A 19,494-nucleotide genomic window follows, 5' to 3' on the forward strand; every position below is an offset into this window, starting at 1 on the left:
ATGCAAAGATAGAAGAGAAGATACAGAAGCAAAGGCAATCACAAATGTGTGGGAATACAGAACACAGGAGGGGCCTAAATCCAGAAGAAATGGGATCAAATGTTTTAATGCAAATGCTAAAGGTAGACATAGAACACATTTTTAAAATATCTGAAGAGGAAGAACAAGGAAAAATGGCAACACATTTGGTGGACACCATTAACAATAACAGCAAGGACGGCAGAATTGTTCAATTCTCATTTTGTGAGTTTTTCCCTGCAAGGAAAATCACCATTAATTGGGAACGGTACCGGATTTTAACTGGAAGTGGGGGTGGGAGCAATGGGGGAAAGACATTCTTAGAACAAACCAGGACAACTCCTAATCTTGGCATCAATGTAATTTGATACTAGATTAAATTCTTCCCACTTTCTTCTCTCTAAAACTTGAGTTTGTAGCAAGTTTACCAGGGTCAATAATTTGCTCTTCAGAAATCAGTGCAACATTGGAAATGGCATATTATCTCTACTGGAATTCTAAAGAGTTGGTGTCAATTTTAAGATGACAATGTACTGTCTGGGGATAAAGGTAAAGGACAGAGCAATCTATACTATAATAGATAAAAAGCAAATAGAAAATATGGACCAGAGTAGTTAAATAATACTTCTAAGAAAGGGATGAGGACTACAGGTAGGAGTTACAGTACACTGTTTATTCATTCCACTTTCCATTCATTCAATGAATACTTATGACTACTGTACAGTGCCATTTTAAGTTCTAGGCAAAAAGTACACTCACTCCAAGGAAAGAACCAGGCAGGTGTGCAGATAAGTGGATAAATTAATTAAAACACAGGTTGATAGAAACAACACAGAGAAAGAATCCATTAACTTTAACTTTGCAAGTGATGATTTTAGATCTTCTTGAAGGATGAATGAAAGTTAAAATTGGTGGTGGTAGGGACTACAAATAAATTAAACGGTGCTTCCAGCATTGGCAACACTATGATGAAAAGTGCCTGGGCATGAAAAGTGTGTAGCACAGTACAGAAAGTGAGGGTTTCTGTTTGGCTGGAGTTGATGGTGCAAATGGGGGATGATGCTGAATATATAGGCCACACTAAGAAGTTTTATTCCCATGACAATGCGGACATAAGAGTATTTTAAATTGGGAATGAAGGATAAAGATTGTAAGCAAGGATATAATTCTCACAGTGTAGTGCAGGGTGGGTTTTACAGGGGGAGGGCCCACCTTTTTGGAGTACATGTGACAGCCCAAGCAGCAGACACTGGCAGTAGATGTAGGAAAAGAACAGGCTTGAGAGAGGTTCCAGAGCTAGAACAGATGAACTCGGGCAGCGATTAGAACAAAGGGGAGAGAAAATGTATGCTCAGTGTGATGGTGCAAGAAAGGTAATATTTAACCTGTTCCCAGGTTCCTTGCTCAGGGGACCTGGTGGATAAAAATGAGACATAGTCAAGGCATGAAACAGGTAAAGGACTAGTTTATTTCAGGAACAAATACGAAGTTTCTAAAGAGCAATCAAATGCTCTAGTACTAAACTTACATAATATTCAAGAGCACATGTGTTTCCCAGGTGTCCACTTGCTTCTCTCTAAGCCACAAACCTGGCCCATGTGCCAGGCACACAGTGATTCTCAGCATTTGATGGTCACTGAGACCACTTGGGCAGCTTTTTACAAACACATGTGCCTGGTCTTCACCTGCAGGTTAGGTGAAGTGGATCTCCTGTGAGACCCAAATGTTTCTTAAAATAGCTCCAAAGGGAATTCCTTAGGCATGAAATTCTGACAGCCACTATAGCATGCGGTTAATATATAACTGTTCTATAAATCAATTAGAAGAAAGCCGAGAGGGCTCCTTGAAGTTTTTCAACAAGAAGCTGTTTGAATTTCTTTACTCACCAGTGTAATACAGGGCAGGAATTTTGTAAGGCAGACTTTCAGATCTCCAGTCTTTAGGTCCCTGGGGGCGATGTAGCATCCCGCTTCTCCTTTTCTGCCCTTCCTCTTGCTGTACTTCCCCTTTCTCTTTTTCTCCTATTTTCCCTTCCTCCTCTATCTTCCTCTCTTCCTCCTCTCTCTCCTTCTTTTTGGAACTCACTACGAAGGATTGAAATCAGGGCCTTCAAATCCCCAGCCATCACCCCATCCATGACTTGTTTTTGCTTTTGTGAGATATGGTCTCAATTATCCAGGCTGCTAAATTATCCAGGCTGGATTTGAACTTGTTATCCTCCTGTCTCAGCTTCCCAGAGTGTGGAAATTCAGGTATGTGCCACCACTTCCAGGTCTTGCCCTTATTTTTTTTTTTATTTTTGATGCCTTTTCTTATTGCAACTTGTTCTCTAACTTCATAATTTTTTATGTATAAATAAAGCCTTTTATCCATTTACTTTTTCTCAATGTTTTTTTCTCTTACTAAACTGAAGTTTTATGCAGGCAGGCATTCTGTTTATTTTGTTCTGCTACTGTATATTCTGCAGCTATCTAGAAAAACACAATTGTTCCATAAATAAATTTACCAGAGTTTTCTTAGGACAAATTTGAGGTCACATTGCATCACTTTCAGTATGCTTATAGATCTGTCCATAAATATGATAAGACTTAGAAAATGGCCTCAAAAATAATTTAAAAGAACAGCAATAAACAAGACATTTATATATTTTTAATCTCAAAACATTTATGTTATGTGAAACACATAACATATATCAAATTAAACATATGGACTCACTATTAAGAGAATGGAACAGGAGTGAGTATTTAACCTAAGAAATATAATTTAAAACCTATTTATGTCCTTTGTTTACATCTAAGAAGCCTTAATAGCAGGCCTGACAAGTCTGGGGTTTTCTATCATTTATATTTACAATCAAGTCTAACGATTAGATACAAAACAACTGATTTCATGGAAAAGATGAATTAGCAGAAGATCCAGTGGGCAACCTAGTGAGGCAATTAAAAGATGGGAAGAGTCGGGGGAAAATGCTTGTGAGGAAGAGGTTAAGGGACCACATTTATTCCTCAATGTCACGCCCTCGTAACCCACTCACCCCCCCCACACACACAAAGTGTGCTTTCCTTAACCTCTAAAGACATCTGAAGTCAATCAAGGTGTTAATCAAGACCCACCATCACTGGTGACTTCTTTCATAGTCAGAAATGTTAAAAAAAGAAACCAAAACACTGTGTTGATTATCAATGTGTTCATAAAAGCACATCGATAAGGTTAAACATGGGTAACAGTGCTTATTAAGTATTTAACTTACCCTTGGCTTTCTTTTACTGTCTCAAGATTGAATGTGAGAGTTTTTTTCCCCCACACAAAATAATTATCAAAATCAGAATTGTAGCTTACTTAAAAATTGCCAAGCACTTATCTGCTACCACAATCACATATGTGCTTTCACATTATTCTCACAAAAAAGTGATAATTTATAGAGCAGAAAGCTAAAAACCAGAGAAACTTTACATAATGTCTAAAACTAAAATATAATAAAGTCTTAATTATTATAAAATCACTAAAATATCACTTTAAAATATCACTTTATACTTATCAAGTATTTGTTACACTTGTAAGAGCATATTTTTGGCCAAAACATTATCAATCACAATCATCAAAATGATGAAAGAATACTATGTTCTGATGAATGATCTAAATTGGTTAAGGAAAATACTTCTTCAATTGATACATTAACAGATTAGGAATGCAGAAATAAGACACACCTACATTACATATATCTCTGATATTTTTGCCAAAATTATATAATCTAATTGTGAGAGAACATCAGATAAATCCAAATCAAAGATAGTTTACAAAATAATCAGTATTCTTCAAAACTGTCACAGTTGTAACAGCCTGAAGAGCTACTGCTTTCTGCCAATTTTTCTATAGTCAAATCATCATTCTTAAGATCACTTGTTATTACACATTACTAGATATATAAATACAAGTTTAAGGAATCAGAACGAAAACATATTATGTATTGGATATTGCCTAAACTCTATAGAACAAGCTTGTTTTCATTATTTGGAAATTTCTCTTAATAATTATAATCATGTAAAGACTCCCTATTAACTAAAACCAGTTAGCTGATTGAGAAGAACATTACACTAAGTGTAATGGAGGCTAAACTTACACATGCTATTTCTTAAAAGGGCTGTATGTTTTTCTAACTCAGTACCTTAGCTTCAGTTACTATAATGATCATGTGTAATTCTTTGGCTAAACAGGAAAGATGACCTTCAAGAGAAGCAAAACAAAGAGAAAGGGACAAGGAGGGAAGAAATAAGACTAACCTCTGAGTGTATTTACTAACCCAGGATGAGTGCTACACACTCTGGGTTAGAAGCAAGAAGTCTGCTTCAGAGCAGATTTTAGTTTTTAACCCAGTGGAAGAGGTCCAATGGAGTTCTTGTACCTAGAGGCCCTGTCCTAGAACCTCCCTGCCCTGGGGTAGAACCGTGGCCTGCTGGTCACGGTCACCTTTGGGTAACTACAATCTCCAGCCAGCTATGGGACTCCGTACGTTGTTATTCCCAAGGATGTTTAATAAAACTTGGAGGAGTTCTCAAAATGAAATTAATGTTTTTCTTTTCAGCTATTTTAGTGGTGAGAAGAGATATAACCAATAACAATATTTTTTTAAGGCAGAAGTAAGAGGGGGACTATTTATGTTTAAAATAAATTTCTAACAAGATTAACTTTATACCTAATTAAAACTGGGTGGGGCATATATGTTGATCCAAATGTGATGCTCAGACATGAGAAAGATCTCCTGGGAAATTAAAATGCTTGGATGAGGTGAGAAGCCACCAGAACAGGGCCCTAGAGCATCTGCACATGGAGTTAAGCCAAGCATAGATGCTCCGAGTCCAAATGATTCTCGAGCTTTTTCTGTGACCTTAGATTAGCAGGGTATTAGTGTAGGCAGGTCTCAGCTGTACGGGAAAATGAAAACACATTTTAAAAGATGCCATTTGAATTTTAAAAGTACTCAACATTTCTAGTATCGTTTACTGAAAAAGACCAACACTGAAGTGTTTTATTCATGCACAGAGGAACGTCCATCTAAAAGCACTAGCCTTATCACATGACATATACTGAATATGTGTTTAATATGTAGTTCCAGAACCAAGAATATTGTTTTTCAACTGGGTGAAATGCATTATTAAAAGACCTCTGCTGTGCCCACCACCAGGAAATAGAAGCAGCAGCTGTGCTCCTACATCCTGAATAAACAGGGACATTTGTGAATTGACTCACTTCTTGTCAACTCTAGGACCAATATCTCCAAACCCACGCTCTACTTCACACATCTCTTCTAGTCTATTTTGGTCAGTTAAGGAAAAAAATAAAATGAAAGTATTTAATTAAAACTCATGTAAAACTCCAATCCAGACACAGTATTTTCAGTCTTTCGGACAATTGTGTATTTTGCTGAGATTTATGTCTGAAGTCATTTTCTATATCCTGAATCTGCACAAGCATCACATCAGCATCAGTCTTGCGAGTCACAAGTATGGTATGGTGATTCTTTTAACACAAATAAGACTTGTGTTAAAATTATTAAATGCTATTCTAGGTGACTTTTATTAACTGAACTAGAAAAAATATATAATACTAATTTTATGGCAGTGAAAGGAACTATTAACTTCAGTAAGCCAAGGACATCTGTTGTAGACATTAAAAATCTTCTTAGGAAGAAGTAAAGGATTTTAAATATACTATGGAAAAGTCTGACTTTAATGCCAGAAGAATTTTGGCTGGAATATGGGAGTGCCTTTAGCATCCTAGGGGAAATCCTATTTTATAAAAGGCAGTCTCTGACAACTTCAGAAATGATTCTTTCTGTGTAAGTATTCGTCACTTGGAAAAATATTTTTATAAGCAGCCCCTTTAGTGTATTTTAATATATAATTTGATTTGGAGATTTACACGTGACTTTTCCAGTGTACCGCTTTTGCTTAAAGCAAAGTCAGCCTTTGACAGAGATTCTGTCCTACTCAAATGCAGGGAGCAAATAAACAACCAGTACTCCCATATACATGGCGATGTATGTCTTGTTCTACACAATATTTTCATAGTAAAAATAAAAATGTAAGCCTTCAGGAAATTTCAGAAGACTTTGAATTTAAATTATATTTTCCTTTGATATATCTTCTGAAAACTCAGAACCCTGGTGTTAAAGGTGGTGATGTTAATATAATTTGATCCCAACCCTATAAATATGTATAAAACTTCCAGTGCACTGGGCTCTGCATGGATGATGCAAGATCAGTTAAGCACTATCCATTGTCTCTGTTGTTCCCAAATGGTTGGCAGAATATCTGTCTCTGTCTCTGTCTCTGTCTCTATCCCGCCCTCTACCTCTACCTTTATCTAGAGGAAAGGATGTTTTTCAACAGATGTTGCCCTCTCCTGAGGATCCTATAACATATGGCAGAAAACCCACTACACTGCTAGCTTTTAGAGAAGAAATTGACAATGTATATGTAGCAATCTCAGTGGCCAAGATTACCTAACCAGCAATTTGCCATACTAATAAATGCCTGGAAGCTAAAGCCCACTACTTCCTGTACCTTTTGTAATTGCAGAGGCCAAAGGTAATTTGTATTAATTAAATAAATTTATTTATTTATTTATTTATTTTTTTTGGTCCTTTTCATTTTTATCAGTACCGGGGATCAAACTCACGACTGCCTGCTTGCAAGGCAGGTGCTTATGCCACTGAGCTAAACCCCCAGCCCCAATTAAATAAATTTATTACTAAATATTTAGTCAAGTCTTTCTCTCCCTAAAGTGTATATACAATATTTTGGTGGACTTTGTATACATGGCTGGCTGTGATATACAGTACTGGAGAGAAATGTGATACTCTACTAGTAGAATAAGATATTCTGCTGGTACAAGATAAAGGACGAGGATTCTAGAAGGATAGATGGGCATTGGGAGGGTAGAAGCTCAACAGAGGAAGCGATGTGTGAGCTGAGTGTTAAAGGATGAATAGAAGTAGATCAAGCAAAGGAGAAGCATCCCAACTTGTAAAAACGAACCTGCCCTCACAGGACAACTTCTTTAAATTAGACTTTTTAAAGTATTTTACTTTTAAAAAATTAAGTTTTCAATGTGTAACATAAAAGAAAAGTCTCAATCCAGATGATTTCTTCCTCACTTGTCTGTCCTCCCAGAAACTCTGAGTGATTAGGAAAGTGGATATAGGAAATAAAAGGATTTAAGTGCCTTTGCAGACCCAGAGAAAGAGCGAATGCTGCAGGAATGGAATCCAGAGGTGGACTGGCCCCTGAGGCCCGGGCGGGAGGAGAGCTACCACCGCGCTGGGAAACACACTGCAACTGCATCTCTTTTCAGTCTGCTTGAGATAGACGTTACAGCAATCTTAAGAAAGGTTCGTGTCCTAAGAGACAGACCCCTTTTCATTCAGCCATCGCATCCCACCAGCACGGGGAGTGGAGATGAGGGTGGCTGCAGAATCCATGTCTGCATTATGCACCTCTTCTGATACACAGTGGGGAAAGGGAGTGATTACAAAGCCCTGTGGACACAGCAGGGAGGGAAAGGAGAGCTGGGAAGTCCTTTGTATGTTGTTGGGCTCTAGACCAATGTGGGGGCGGGAGGTGTCAGTGGCTCAAAACTCCTAGGATTCTAATGCTTCAGCAAAAATGGCTGGTATTTACCTGCAGAGACCAGAAAAAGGACACACTGTGACCTACTAACCAGATGTGAGGTAAAGACTTAGGGTAAATTTAAGTGAGCTAAAAACATGTATTTTGTTTATTCACATTTTATGAAATTAAGACTTTCATATTGGTGTTCTGAAAAACATGTATGTGCATGTAATGAGAGAGATTAAAAAACGAAGGGCTTCAGTTTGCTGAGTTTTACTTTCCTCCAAGAAATCTATCTATAGAACAAATTGTAGGAAGAATGTACCTAGGAGGACACCATTGAAGAGGCAACGCATTTATCACTCTATCGACTAAAGAAGATCACTCTTTGGACCCCCAGGTCACTGCACTTGTTCCTGCCAGGTGTGCAGCCTTGAGGCAGGGACAGGATTGTTCTGAGCTCAACAGAGTTGAGTCCTGCTTCCAGTTCTGGGTCTGTAACTGATTCAGGGTGAACTTGGGCTGGTCACAGTTTCTTAGGTGAAAATGGAAAATAAAGCTTTGGATCAGACACAAGTCACAGCTGTTTTCTGCTGCAATTTTCTCAGATTCTAAGGAGATGTTTTCCTCCTTTGGATTTTGTATATTAGGTTTTTAAGAGTCACTGTCATAACAACAATGCCCCATCTAGTGTCAAAACAGGGAACACGGTCCTAGAGAGCAGAGTGAGGAATGCCAATGCAGGCTGCTCCTGGCTTCAGGCTCAGGAAGGCAGGTGGGCAGCATACAGGAGTCAAGAGATCTATTATTTCCCACTGACCCAACTTGGGGAAGTATGATTTTTAAAAAAAAAGACCATGTTTCATAACTTTCATGTGTAATGGGCAACACCAGTACAACAGGACTTTTATCAAGGTTCCACGGGATAATCTTTCCTGTCAGTTTTGCTGGCAGCTGTCATCACAAACACTAAAGAACCTTCTGAGGCTCAGCATGGAGGTCAGGGACAGCGTCTTCCTGACTGGGGATAAGAAGAGACTCTGGGTAAGGCCCCAAGGTCAAGTGCAGGCACCTCACTGAGATTCTGGCAGAAACAAACCTCAGCAGGTTTTTAATCACTCCACCCCGACTTTGCAACTCTTTCTTCTCTAACAACATCTCCATCTGGTCAACAGCTGACCACACACGCCGAGGGCCTTCTAGGTCCCACACCAGCTTGGTCCTCTTCTCACCTCCTGTCACCTCACAGAGAGAAACTAAGGGAGGAAACTGATGTAGATCCTAGGACAATGCAGACATCACAAAAATCAGTTTCTTGCATGTCTGTCATGTGCTTTTATCTGTTTTCTTTTAAAGGTCATACAACTTAAACATTTTATATTGCAATATAAAAATTGTCTCATTGTAGAACCTGCCTCCCTCCCAGGACCCCAGTTAGTTTGGTGGAGTATTTGTGGAGCATTTACTGTGTGCCAGGGCTGTCTTTAATGATGTCTGGGATGAGAGAACAAAATGAACCCCAACTCAGAAATCCTGCATCCCACTGCCAGTTCTGCTCAGATTCTGTGGCCCAGAGTACTAGATGCACAATGTACTTCTTGTAGCCTGAGTTCTTACTGGCTAGGGACTGTCTCTGTTTTCAATGTTAGAGTCTTTTCCTGGTTGAGCCCTTCCCTGCAGCTCTTTGTCTTTATGGATGCCAAAAGGTTGTCAGGGATACCTGCTATAACAACTTGTTAACCTTCACTGATCTTTTCTAACTAGTTGCCTTTTGGTGATTTCCATCATTAGGCCTCCTTCTGTCCTTACCTTCTAGTCAATCACTTGTAATTAAGTAAGTGGTAACTTACTAGCCCCATCCAACTTCTGTCTGTTTTTCAGCCTTGGTTGGCCAGTATAAATCTGCCTTGACTGTGATCCACATACCCAAATTGGCTTAGTTCTCACCTGTCCCAAATTTATTGTATCTCTTGAATCTTACATTCCTTATAGTATGTCTTATAGTCCTATTTAATGATCTTCATGTCCATGCTGAGGGCTATATAGGTTTAACAAAATGGTCTCTGCTCAGCCCTCTGGTCAAACCTCACTGTCAATCCAGGTCTGTAAACTACAATAATCTTGAACAAAGTATTAAATATCTTTTAAATAAATTGAAAATATTTTGAGATAGGATAGAATAATACAAGCTCATTCAGGATAAAGAAACTGTTTCAAATAAAACTAAGAAATTATCTAAGCATGGTGATATATTCCTATAACCCAGGTACTCATGAAGTCAAGGCAAGAGGATTGCACATGCAAGACAAACCTGGGCAACTTAATGAAATCCTGTCTAAAGATAAAAATAAAAAGAACTGCAGATATAGCTCAGCGATATAACATTTGTCTATATAAGACTTGTTTTCAACCCTCAATATTGTGAATGAGAAAGAAATTTCTTGGACCCTGAAAACTACATGCCATGGTATTTTACAGCACTAGAATGTGGGACTCTACTACAGAGTGTGGTCAACAACAGAAGAGGATGGGAATCCTACTGGGTAGTCTCTAGTGTCCTTTTCCATCCAGCCAGCTCTTATGCATCTGTCTGAGTCCTTTAGATTTGGCTCATAATGCAGACTCCCTTGTACATGGCTATTCATACATTAAAGTGGGAATCTGGTGCCAGCCAAGAGTCTCCCACAAGTAAAATGCACATGAGCATAAAATGGCCAGCTATAGGTCTTGCCATGGTGCCCATTACAGCTGCCATCACAGCTGGACACTAATGGATTAAAAGTACAGTGATCTTAGTGAGTTGTGTAAGGCTATTTGTTTAGACATTCATTCGTTTGTTTGCTTGTTCATTTGTTCATTCATTTTATGTAGTTGAAGCTGTCATAAATGCAGGGAATACTAAGGTCAATCAAGGGAATGTGATTTTCAAAGTATTGTATTAAAATATATGTGATTTCACCAAAAATGTAGAGTATCAATCCTTAAAATATCTGTGGCAATCAATGCTTTTACTTGAATTAAAAACCATAGATATAGAAATGTTTGGTTCCAGCTGTGGTTCCTGAAAGTCATCCTCAGAGATAAATTTGCACAATGGATGTTTCAATTAAGACAGTAATATTTATTGAAAGGTAAACCATAAATGTATAGCTACTTGAAACATTATTGAACAAATGTAATTTATGCTGTAGTCGGTGTACTATATTTTAGCACTGCTTTGATTTTATCAGCATTTGTCAATTAATCAACATGAGCCTTGTAAAACATGTTCTCTTATTAGTGGGAACAGGCAATTGCTTGCAGTCTCAGAAGGAAAGGTCGATTAATAAGTTGCTAATTGTGCAAAGATAGATTTAAATTAAAAGTAAACTCTCATTACTACTGTACCTAAAAATGATTGTTTTTTGCCTAACTTTGCTAACTTAAATATGGTAAATGGTTTCTTTTTTCTTTTTTTAAAAATATCTTTCATTTTTACTAAGTAGCCAAGATAGATTAAGACATTAAATAGTCTAACCACAGGGTTTAAAATTTAAGTGCCTTCTTGTTGTCATTTTGCCAGTTCACAGTGACAAGCTTTAAAACTCGGATGATAAACAAATGAACTATACACATATTTCATTGGCAGGAAAGTCAGGAGGAAAAGAAAAATCAGGAGAAAGAGAGAACAGAGCAGCAGAGAAGAGTCATGCAGCGGTAGGACTCTACTTTCTTGTATTTGCTTCAACTCATTCTTCATTCTTCCAGAGGAGACATCAGTTCTCTACTTTTGACTACTGGCTCATTTTTAGTGCAGTCAGTGAGAAAGAGGCTGAGTCAAGCCCTCTCTTTGGGCCACCAGGCATTGACATACTCATCAATTCTCCTGACAACCAAGAAAGCACTGTAACTCAGCTGCATCACTACCAGCAAGCCCTGTGCAGCCATCTAATAGACATGACTGAGTTTAAAACAGGCACATACCTTGGAGAGCAGTTCCTACAAAGGCGTCTGCAGGGCTGAATCTTGAAATTCTCACCATTTTAGATGTGTAAGTAGAACTGGAGGTGGCTTGCGTTAGGGCATTTGTTGGAGCAAAATTGTGCACAGAGTCTACAGACAATGTTTGTTGAAAGGAGATGGGTCTTCCCTGATTCAGACTCAACAAACTGCAGAGAGTCTCTTTTATAAGAGTTAGGCACAGAGTTGTTCTCTGCCTGCTCAAACTGGCTCATGTACCCATTTCATTCCATTCTTTCCTCAGTTTCAAATAAGTCACTATTTCAAACACATTTCCCTAAGCAGATGCAAACATGCGTTTCCACTGCCAGATTCCCCTGGGCAAATTAGGTTTCTCCAAAAAGGGTCAGGGAGCAATCAAACAAAATACCTGCTAGAAACAAGCCTACACTTTCAGGTGATGTCATTTTACAGACTACAAGCCAAATTTTGAATCTTATGCAGGCAGCAGTGTAGAATCTGATAGGGCCTGGTATCTGCTGCCTGAGTTTTCTTTTCATGGTCATAATAATTGGCTTTATTTTTTATGGGAACTAAACTAATGGTGATAAAAGAAATCATGGAAAATTTCCTTTTCTGATATTTCTAATCTAAAGCTGCTAACCATGTTTTAATTTCTTAATAAAACTATAAAAGAACTTTTATAAGCAAACATGGAATATTTCTGAAGTAGCTTCTCTCCACTGTTTCCTCCTTGAGTCACAGAAAAAAGTTTATTTTTATGTTTCTTTAATATTTGTTTGTGTAACCTCAGTATTGGCTAACTCAGCTCCCAGTGTCAAGATTCTTTGCAAAACAGAAGGGTGAAGTGGCAGTGTAGAAAGGGAAGCTGTTTGGTAACAAAATAGCTGTTCACAGGCAGGAGTTATTTCTATTTATTTCTATATACACTACATTAAGAAGCCCAAGAAAAAAATAAATGGGTGTGGATAGCAAGTTTTCATTTGTTCCTCAACATCTGAGAACACTGTAAATAAGATTGTGTGTTTCAATTCAAATGGTTCCAATATCTTAGAAGTCTTAATCATTTGTACTAACAGTTTTGTGAAGTGTTCAAAGCTTGTGCTTAAGGAGTATTATTGGCATTCAACACAGTCATACCACATTAATCAGATTTACAGCCTTAGATCTTTGATCATCTTTATTTAAAAGTAAGTTTAAATGATTAAGTGGGCTTAGCATTCTCCTAGCATTTCAGCCTGTTAGTAGTGTCCTAGCAGGACATCTGACTCTACAGAGAAAGCTCAGACCGCTCAAAATGAACCTAAAATTTGCAAGATAAAGGGGTTGAGGAGGGCAGCAGGGTATGTTCAGCCAAAGATTTGACATGGCAGCCTTACTTTATAATATACCAGGGATTTAGATTTTCTTCAGGTATGATGAAGTCAACAGATCAGAAGATGCCTGGCCATCAAGCAGGTACTGTTGTTTGTTACCTACAGTTCCCAAGAGGAAGGGACCTATAATTCATCCATTCATCCAGGAGAGGTACTAGGTTTGGTCAGTAAAAGAAGTGAGGGGAAAATGTAGACAAAGACTTCATTGTGCTTTTTCTAGCAAAGAATGGGTAAAGCCAGGAAATAGGTTTAGGATTGGCTGGCTCAAATAATTTCAGCAGGTTTGAAAGTACAAAAGTACCTCCAATACCTGTCCCTGTGGTAATTAAGGGCAAAAAGACACAGTTCTAGGTTGCAGGAGGCTGATATAAAGAAGCAAAGCCAGGAATTATCTGGTTTTCATACCAAAGGTAAAGTCACCAGCAAGTTGTTTGCTATCAACAGCAATTAGTTAATCCTAGGAGGGCCAATACTTCCTCAAGTTCTCAAGGTAGTGTGATGTGCAAAAATCATCAAATAAACAAAATTTAAAATACCACAATTAATACATGTTCATCTGAAATATCACTGTAAGAGTGATAAAGATTATTTCTTAAAACTTCACCATGGGTAGGGATCACTTTGGCACGGTATTTTGCAAAATGCAGATTCTCATTCATTATACCAGGCAGAAGTTGAGACTGCATTTCTAAACAAATTTCTGGTGAAGCTGGGGCTGCTCTCTGAAAAATTAGTGATCAAATACCAGCAAGAGTCTTCTCTCTGGCCACCTTCTGCAAGAAGACAAATTGTTTATTAAGCCTTTTTGAGCCAGCCACTGAGAGGCACTGAGAGTACATGTTAGAGCTTGTTTACCTTGAATAACATCCTTTGCTCATTGGAATTTTTATTCCAGTTACATAAATAAGGACATGGAGCCTCCGAGTAGTTAAGTGGCACAGGTCACAAACTAAAAGTTGTAAGATGTAAGTATTTCTGGCCTAAAAATCCATTTTTCTTCTGTCATAAAGTAAGTATAGATGTACATTCTGATGGAAAACAAAAGGTCTCTGTTGGTAAAGGATTCATAAAATATTAAATTCAGAGACTTGAATAGTGACCCATTTTACAACAGAAAACAGGGAAATGCAGAATGATTTTCATTATCTCAGAAACTCAGTGGCTGATGAAAAAAATGATGGTTTAACAAAGCGATTCCCAAAGCACTTTCAATGGAATTCCCTGTTGAACTAATGCTTTCTTTTAAACACCGATACACACACGTGTTAATATATACAAAGTAAGAGGCTCCCTCCAACATGCCTCTAGTCCCAGGGTTCTACTGCTCAGAGATAACTACCTTAGGTTTGGGCAGCCTTCCAGAACTATTCTATGCAAACAAAAACATCATGCAAATTAATTCACTCAGTCACCCCAAGGAGCTGGGGGAAAAGCAGTAAATAAAACAGACAAGATTCATAGACTGTGGGGGGAAGAGAACAAGAAGTCAACAAGAAGCAAGCCCTCCCTGCAAACCAGCACCATGCATGGGTCACTGCTGCTGAGGGGTCAGCCAGACCCCAGCCCCTTCTGGCACATGGGCTAGAAAACAAGAAGAGCCAACTCACCCCATCCCCTCCCCGCAAGCAACTGGCAGATCTGGAGAAACAGACTGCAGTCACAGCTACTGAGGTGAAATGCAATTTGATGCTTGTGGTGTTTGGTGTTTTACTGACTTGGCAGTAGGGCCCGTGGTTTGATCGTCTATTCATAGGATCATGGTACACAATGTGTCATATATGTGTCTCCTTCTGAAAGTGGTTGCCATTGTTAATTTCCTATTATCTTGTTTTGAAGTCCTGTGTCATTTTCATTGTTTGGTTGGGTTGGACTTTATTCTGCTTTTGTTATAGCCTGCGGCATGGGCAGCTATTTCAAAGATAGCAAAATATATTATGGTAGTCATTTTGGATTCACTATTGTCTTATTTTGAAGTCCTTTAGTGCAGTCATTGTTTTTTTTTTTTATTGGCTCCATTCTGTCCTGTTTTGTTTGATTTTTACTGTGCCTGATGGTATCTATAGTTATTTTGAAGACAAGAGGCATTATGGTAACCACTGTTGATTTCATATCTTTTTCATGTCCTGTGTCATTTACACTGGTTTGTTTTGATTGGCTTTGTTCTGTTTTATTTTGCTTGCTTTTACTTTCTTTAAAATAAAACAGGCAAAATCCCTTACACTCCTTACATTCCAGTAAGGCATACAGATCATAAGCAAACAGGTATATTAAACACTACATCATATAGGGGTAGGGATAAATATTAATAGGGCAAAACGCAGGGGAGAAGAGGAGATTTTTGCAATTATAAACAGCAGTTAAGAAAATTTAGTATCTGAGTAAAGTCATGAAAGAGGTCATCTTCTCTCCACTCTTTTTTCCTTAACCAGTATGCACTAAAGGCTCACCACGCCAGGGCTTGGCTTTACTCATCCTTTTAAAGGATTCACGGTATTTGACTGCTCTAATACACTAAACAGTAACGGGAATTTTGTTATTTTCACAATGGATGTTTGAGATTAATCCTGTTATAGTTTGTCAGGTGACCATTTAAGTGGTTATCAAGAGCTAACAGGGTTTGTAGTACACAAGCCTGGTTAAACAGAAAGGACCTAAATTCACCGAGAAAAGCTATAAATTGAAGCTCTTACTGGGCTACTCTTTACATCAGTTGACCTTGTTATAACACTGAGAACTTGTACACAACCTCTTTTTATATAGTGTGTGGCCTCAGGAGAAGATTTTCCTTGTCCTACCACATTGTACTCTCCACCACATTCAAGGTGATGCCTAGGGCTTCTCCACCTGGAGGTCTAGGTGACACTCACATGCATCATTTTGCTCAGTGCCAGGGTGCCCTCACTCCTACACAGTTAAGTAAAAATGCCGGCCTTTAAACTGACACATGTTCCATGCTCCTCACAAAGGATGCATAAGCAAAATTTTTCTAGAATGGGTTATCCTCTGGGCTCTGTGCATGATCTGTTTCCTTAGAAGGAAAACACACAAGCTTCCTTAAAACATAAACAAAAGAATCTTTACTTTCTGGTGATATTTATTTATGCAGATACAGATGTTTAGCACTGGGCCATATGACTAAACAGATTTCAGATTTAATGACAGATTAGTTTATTCATTTAATTAATATCTGAGGCAGTACCTGCAATTTGCCAGTACTCTGCCAGGCACTGCAAAAGTAATAAATAATAGTTCAATATAGTTTCTGCCCGGTCCTCCTGAATTTTCATAAAAATAGGGCAAGTAAAAAAAAAACAACTGTGAATCGAAGCCATCAGTGTTGGCAAAGGCAATACAATAGGAATTAAACGAAGGGTAAAGATACTGTCATTTGGAGACCCTCACAGATCCCTCAGAGAGAAGGCTGAGCTGAGAATCAGAATGATGGAGAAGTGTTCAAGGGTTGGAAGGTGGCGAAGGGGCACCTTCGTAGGGGTCAGTGATGTACACTTTGGTTTGACTACTTTTATTTCTGATTCCAGTAATTTTAAAAAGCAATAGCATTTATCAAAGTAGTATATGACCATAGTTTTTTTTTAAACAAGGCAAATGATATTATAAGGCCTACAATAAAAACTCCTGCTTCCCACCAACCTTTTATGTTTCTCAAAGACATTGCTTTTTTCTCCTATTTTTCTCTTGTTATGAAAGGTATTTATTTACCTAGTAAGTAATCAATCATCTATACAGGTAAGGATTTTGACTATCAATGTTTCTCAGTTTGGTTAATAGCCTTGCCTGACATAGAAAGATTTACTGTCCAGCAACTCTAACCTACTCTCCTCCAAGGGGAGAGACTTACAACTTGCAACTTTTAACACATTTGTTTTCCCATATTTAAATACTGTGTGTTTACTAGTAATTCTTAAGTTATAATTTTTACATATTATCTAAAGTCTTACTAACTTGCAAAATAAGGAAAATTTAAAGCTTTTCTACCATTGACACCTCCCAACAAGCTTTCTCCCCCCATTTTCCCAGAGCGTTAAAGACCAATTTGGGATTAAACCAATGTTCTCCATTTACATCATTATAATCACACAATCTTGCTCTTTTTTTTTTTTTTTTATTGGTACCGGGAATCAAACTCACGACCGCCTGCTTGCAAGGCAGGTGCTTATGCCACTGAGCTAAATCCCCAGCCCCATCTTGCTCACTCTTGAGCCAAGCAATGTAAGAGAATACTTCTGATCTTGTTTAATATCTTGTTTTTACAAGTGTTACCTGTGAGTCTTTTCTTTTTTTTCTGTTTCTTCCTTTCTTGCCTTCTTTCTTTCTATTTTGGCTTACTTTATCATAAGATTGTTTCTAAACTAGCCAAAGGAAATGCAAACCTCTGTTAAAACCATTTTGACACACTGTGCCCAACCAGTGTATTCATGAGATCTGCTTTCTCTCGAAGAACCTCCTCTCCTGACTGGTTTGGCAGTTCTCCAAGGCAGCTGCCCATCTGTTGTCTTGGGGATTCTTTTCAATAACATCGTATAAAATAACCTGTACCACTCCTGTGTCGGAGTCCCCATTTCTCAGATGCTATGGTTTCTTCTTTCTTGATTTGTAACTTATTTTTGTGGATAGTAAAGAACATTCTTTAGTAGCTTCCTGAGAAAAGGCACAGGGAAGTTACATTTGCTGAGAATTTCTGTGTCTCAAAATGTCTTACTTCTACTCCTGCTAGCTAAGCTTATGATTGAATTCAAAGATAAGATAGGATTTTCTCTCACATTGTTTAGATTTGGAGTCCAGAAGTCTCACACTGTTGATATTCTTGATCTTTTACATGTGATTTGTTTGGTTTTTCAAAGATTTGGGGACCTTCTCTTTAATCTGGGAGTTCTGAAATCTCATAGTAAAAGAACCCTAATGTAGATCTTTTCTTATCCTTTGTGTTGGTCCTACTAACTGTGGAAATGTTCTCTTTGGAATTTCTTCTTTTACTGTTTTTTGACACTGCTCTTTTTACATTTTTCTCTTTCCAGAACTCCTCTGATAGAATGCTGAATATCATAGGTTTTCTGCCCTCCACTGTACCCCACCTGCCATTGTGTCTATTATTCTACTTTCCAGAATGTTCACTTGAGTTTATCTTCTACAATTCTGAATGGTTCTTAAATTTTTAAAAATCTTCATATGCAGCTACAGTGACACACACCTATGCTTTCAGCTAGCTGGGAGGCTCTGGTGGTAGGATCACTTGAGCCCACAACTTTAAGACCAGCCTGGGTAACCTAGTGAGACCCCCATCTCTAAAACGAAATAAAAAAACAAAGAAAAAAAATCCTTATTTTTTGTTTCTTTTCTACAGAACATTCTTTTTATTTCATGAATGTAATTGTGTCCGTCTTCTTGTTGAAGAAATTATAGGTTTCACAAAGCCTTTCTTTTGGTTTATGAAATTTCTGTTTTCTCTGAGTTCTCCTATCATCTCTCTTACCTCTGTTTTGGTCACTATAGTTTATTCTATATTTTGTTTTGAGGGCTACCCTCAAATAAGAGTGACCCTTCCTTATTCATTTACATTCATGAGATTCACATATCTGTATGTAAAAAAATATAAAATTAAATATATAAGGTATTAAATTCATTTATAGTTAGGGACCTTGAGCCTAGTTTCCAAAGAAAATTTTGAAGAGGGGCAGGGTATAGTTATTACCTAGTGGACCTCCTGGTAAAGTAACTGGGCTGGAAATCTAATCATTCAGTAGCGATGCCAAATGCCAGTCAAGTCATTTCTTTGGCCTATTCATTTATTCCAGATAAGGTTCTTCAAATTTCTGTCTAGGAGATGGTCATGGTTTATGTCAGTGGCCCTCAAGCCTCAGGCCTTTGCATTATGCATTTGTGATTGGTTCATTGTTAAACACTTGGATTGGGGTATGAGTGCTACACCAGCCTATGGGTGGAGCCAGGACGTGATGTAATGGCAGGATGAAGGTGTGTGTGTGTCTCTCTCTCTTGTCAGTTTCTGCCTCATTGTTTGCAGCCACCATGAACTGCGGCCCCACCAAGCTGCCCTGCCTTGAACCTGCGTATGGACTAAAACATCCAAAAACTGTAAGAAATAAACCTTTCCTTTCCCAACTTTGGACATCAGGTATTTTGTCTCAGTGACCAGTAAAAAGTAACCAAGATAAAATTTGGTACCAAGGAGTGTGGTTGTTGCTATGACTATACCTGACCATGTTTTTCGAGTGGCTTTGGAAATGGCTTGTGGGCAGAGTTTGGGAGGGTTCGGACATGTTGTCTGGATGCATAGTGCTGGATGCATAGGCTGTTCTGCAGAGGAGATTCTGGTCAGAGCTCAGGAGACTAGAAGGCTGATAGAAAGCCTGATAGTAAAGACTAGGCTTGAGAAGTTTCTGCTGGGAAGGACTGTATTGGTTGTTGGACTCCACAGGATGTGTGTTATGGTTTGGCAGGAAGTTTTTCTGCATTTTGCTCATGCCCAGAGACTTTGCCTGTGACCGAGATTA

The 19,494-nt window shown here is 38.2% G+C and overlaps 1 protein-coding gene across 14 annotated transcripts in view; it reads right to left on the minus strand.

The window, feature by feature from the left end:
* The window catches only part of Enox1 (ecto-NOX disulfide-thiol exchanger 1), a 568,850-nt gene that overhangs the window by 229,289 nt on the left and 320,067 nt on the right, over nucleotides 1-19,494 (minus strand). For 2 of the 14 annotated variants that reach the window (XM_063232734.1, XM_063232735.1), the window contains exon 1: nucleotides 11,592-11,743. The exons of 10 other annotated variants lie outside the window; for them this stretch is intronic. In XM_063232734.1, coding sequence (XP_063088804.1) covers nucleotides 11,592-11,649 — 58 coding nt within the window. In that variant the 5' untranslated portion in view covers nucleotides 11,650-11,743. Of the gene's footprint in view, nucleotides 1-11,591; nucleotides 11,745-19,494 lie in introns of those variants that run through there. 2 more of the 14 variants (XM_063232736.1, XM_063232733.1) reach the window with 2 other exon arrangements.

This window comes from Cavia porcellus, unplaced genomic scaffold, assembly GCF_034190915.1.
Source record: "Cavia porcellus strain 051 isolate PalLab524CR breed Dunkin Hartley unplaced genomic scaffold, mCavPor4.1 scaffold_21, whole genome shotgun sequence".
In the NCBI taxonomy this organism is placed as follows: domain Eukaryota; kingdom Metazoa; phylum Chordata; class Mammalia; order Rodentia; family Caviidae; genus Cavia; species Cavia porcellus.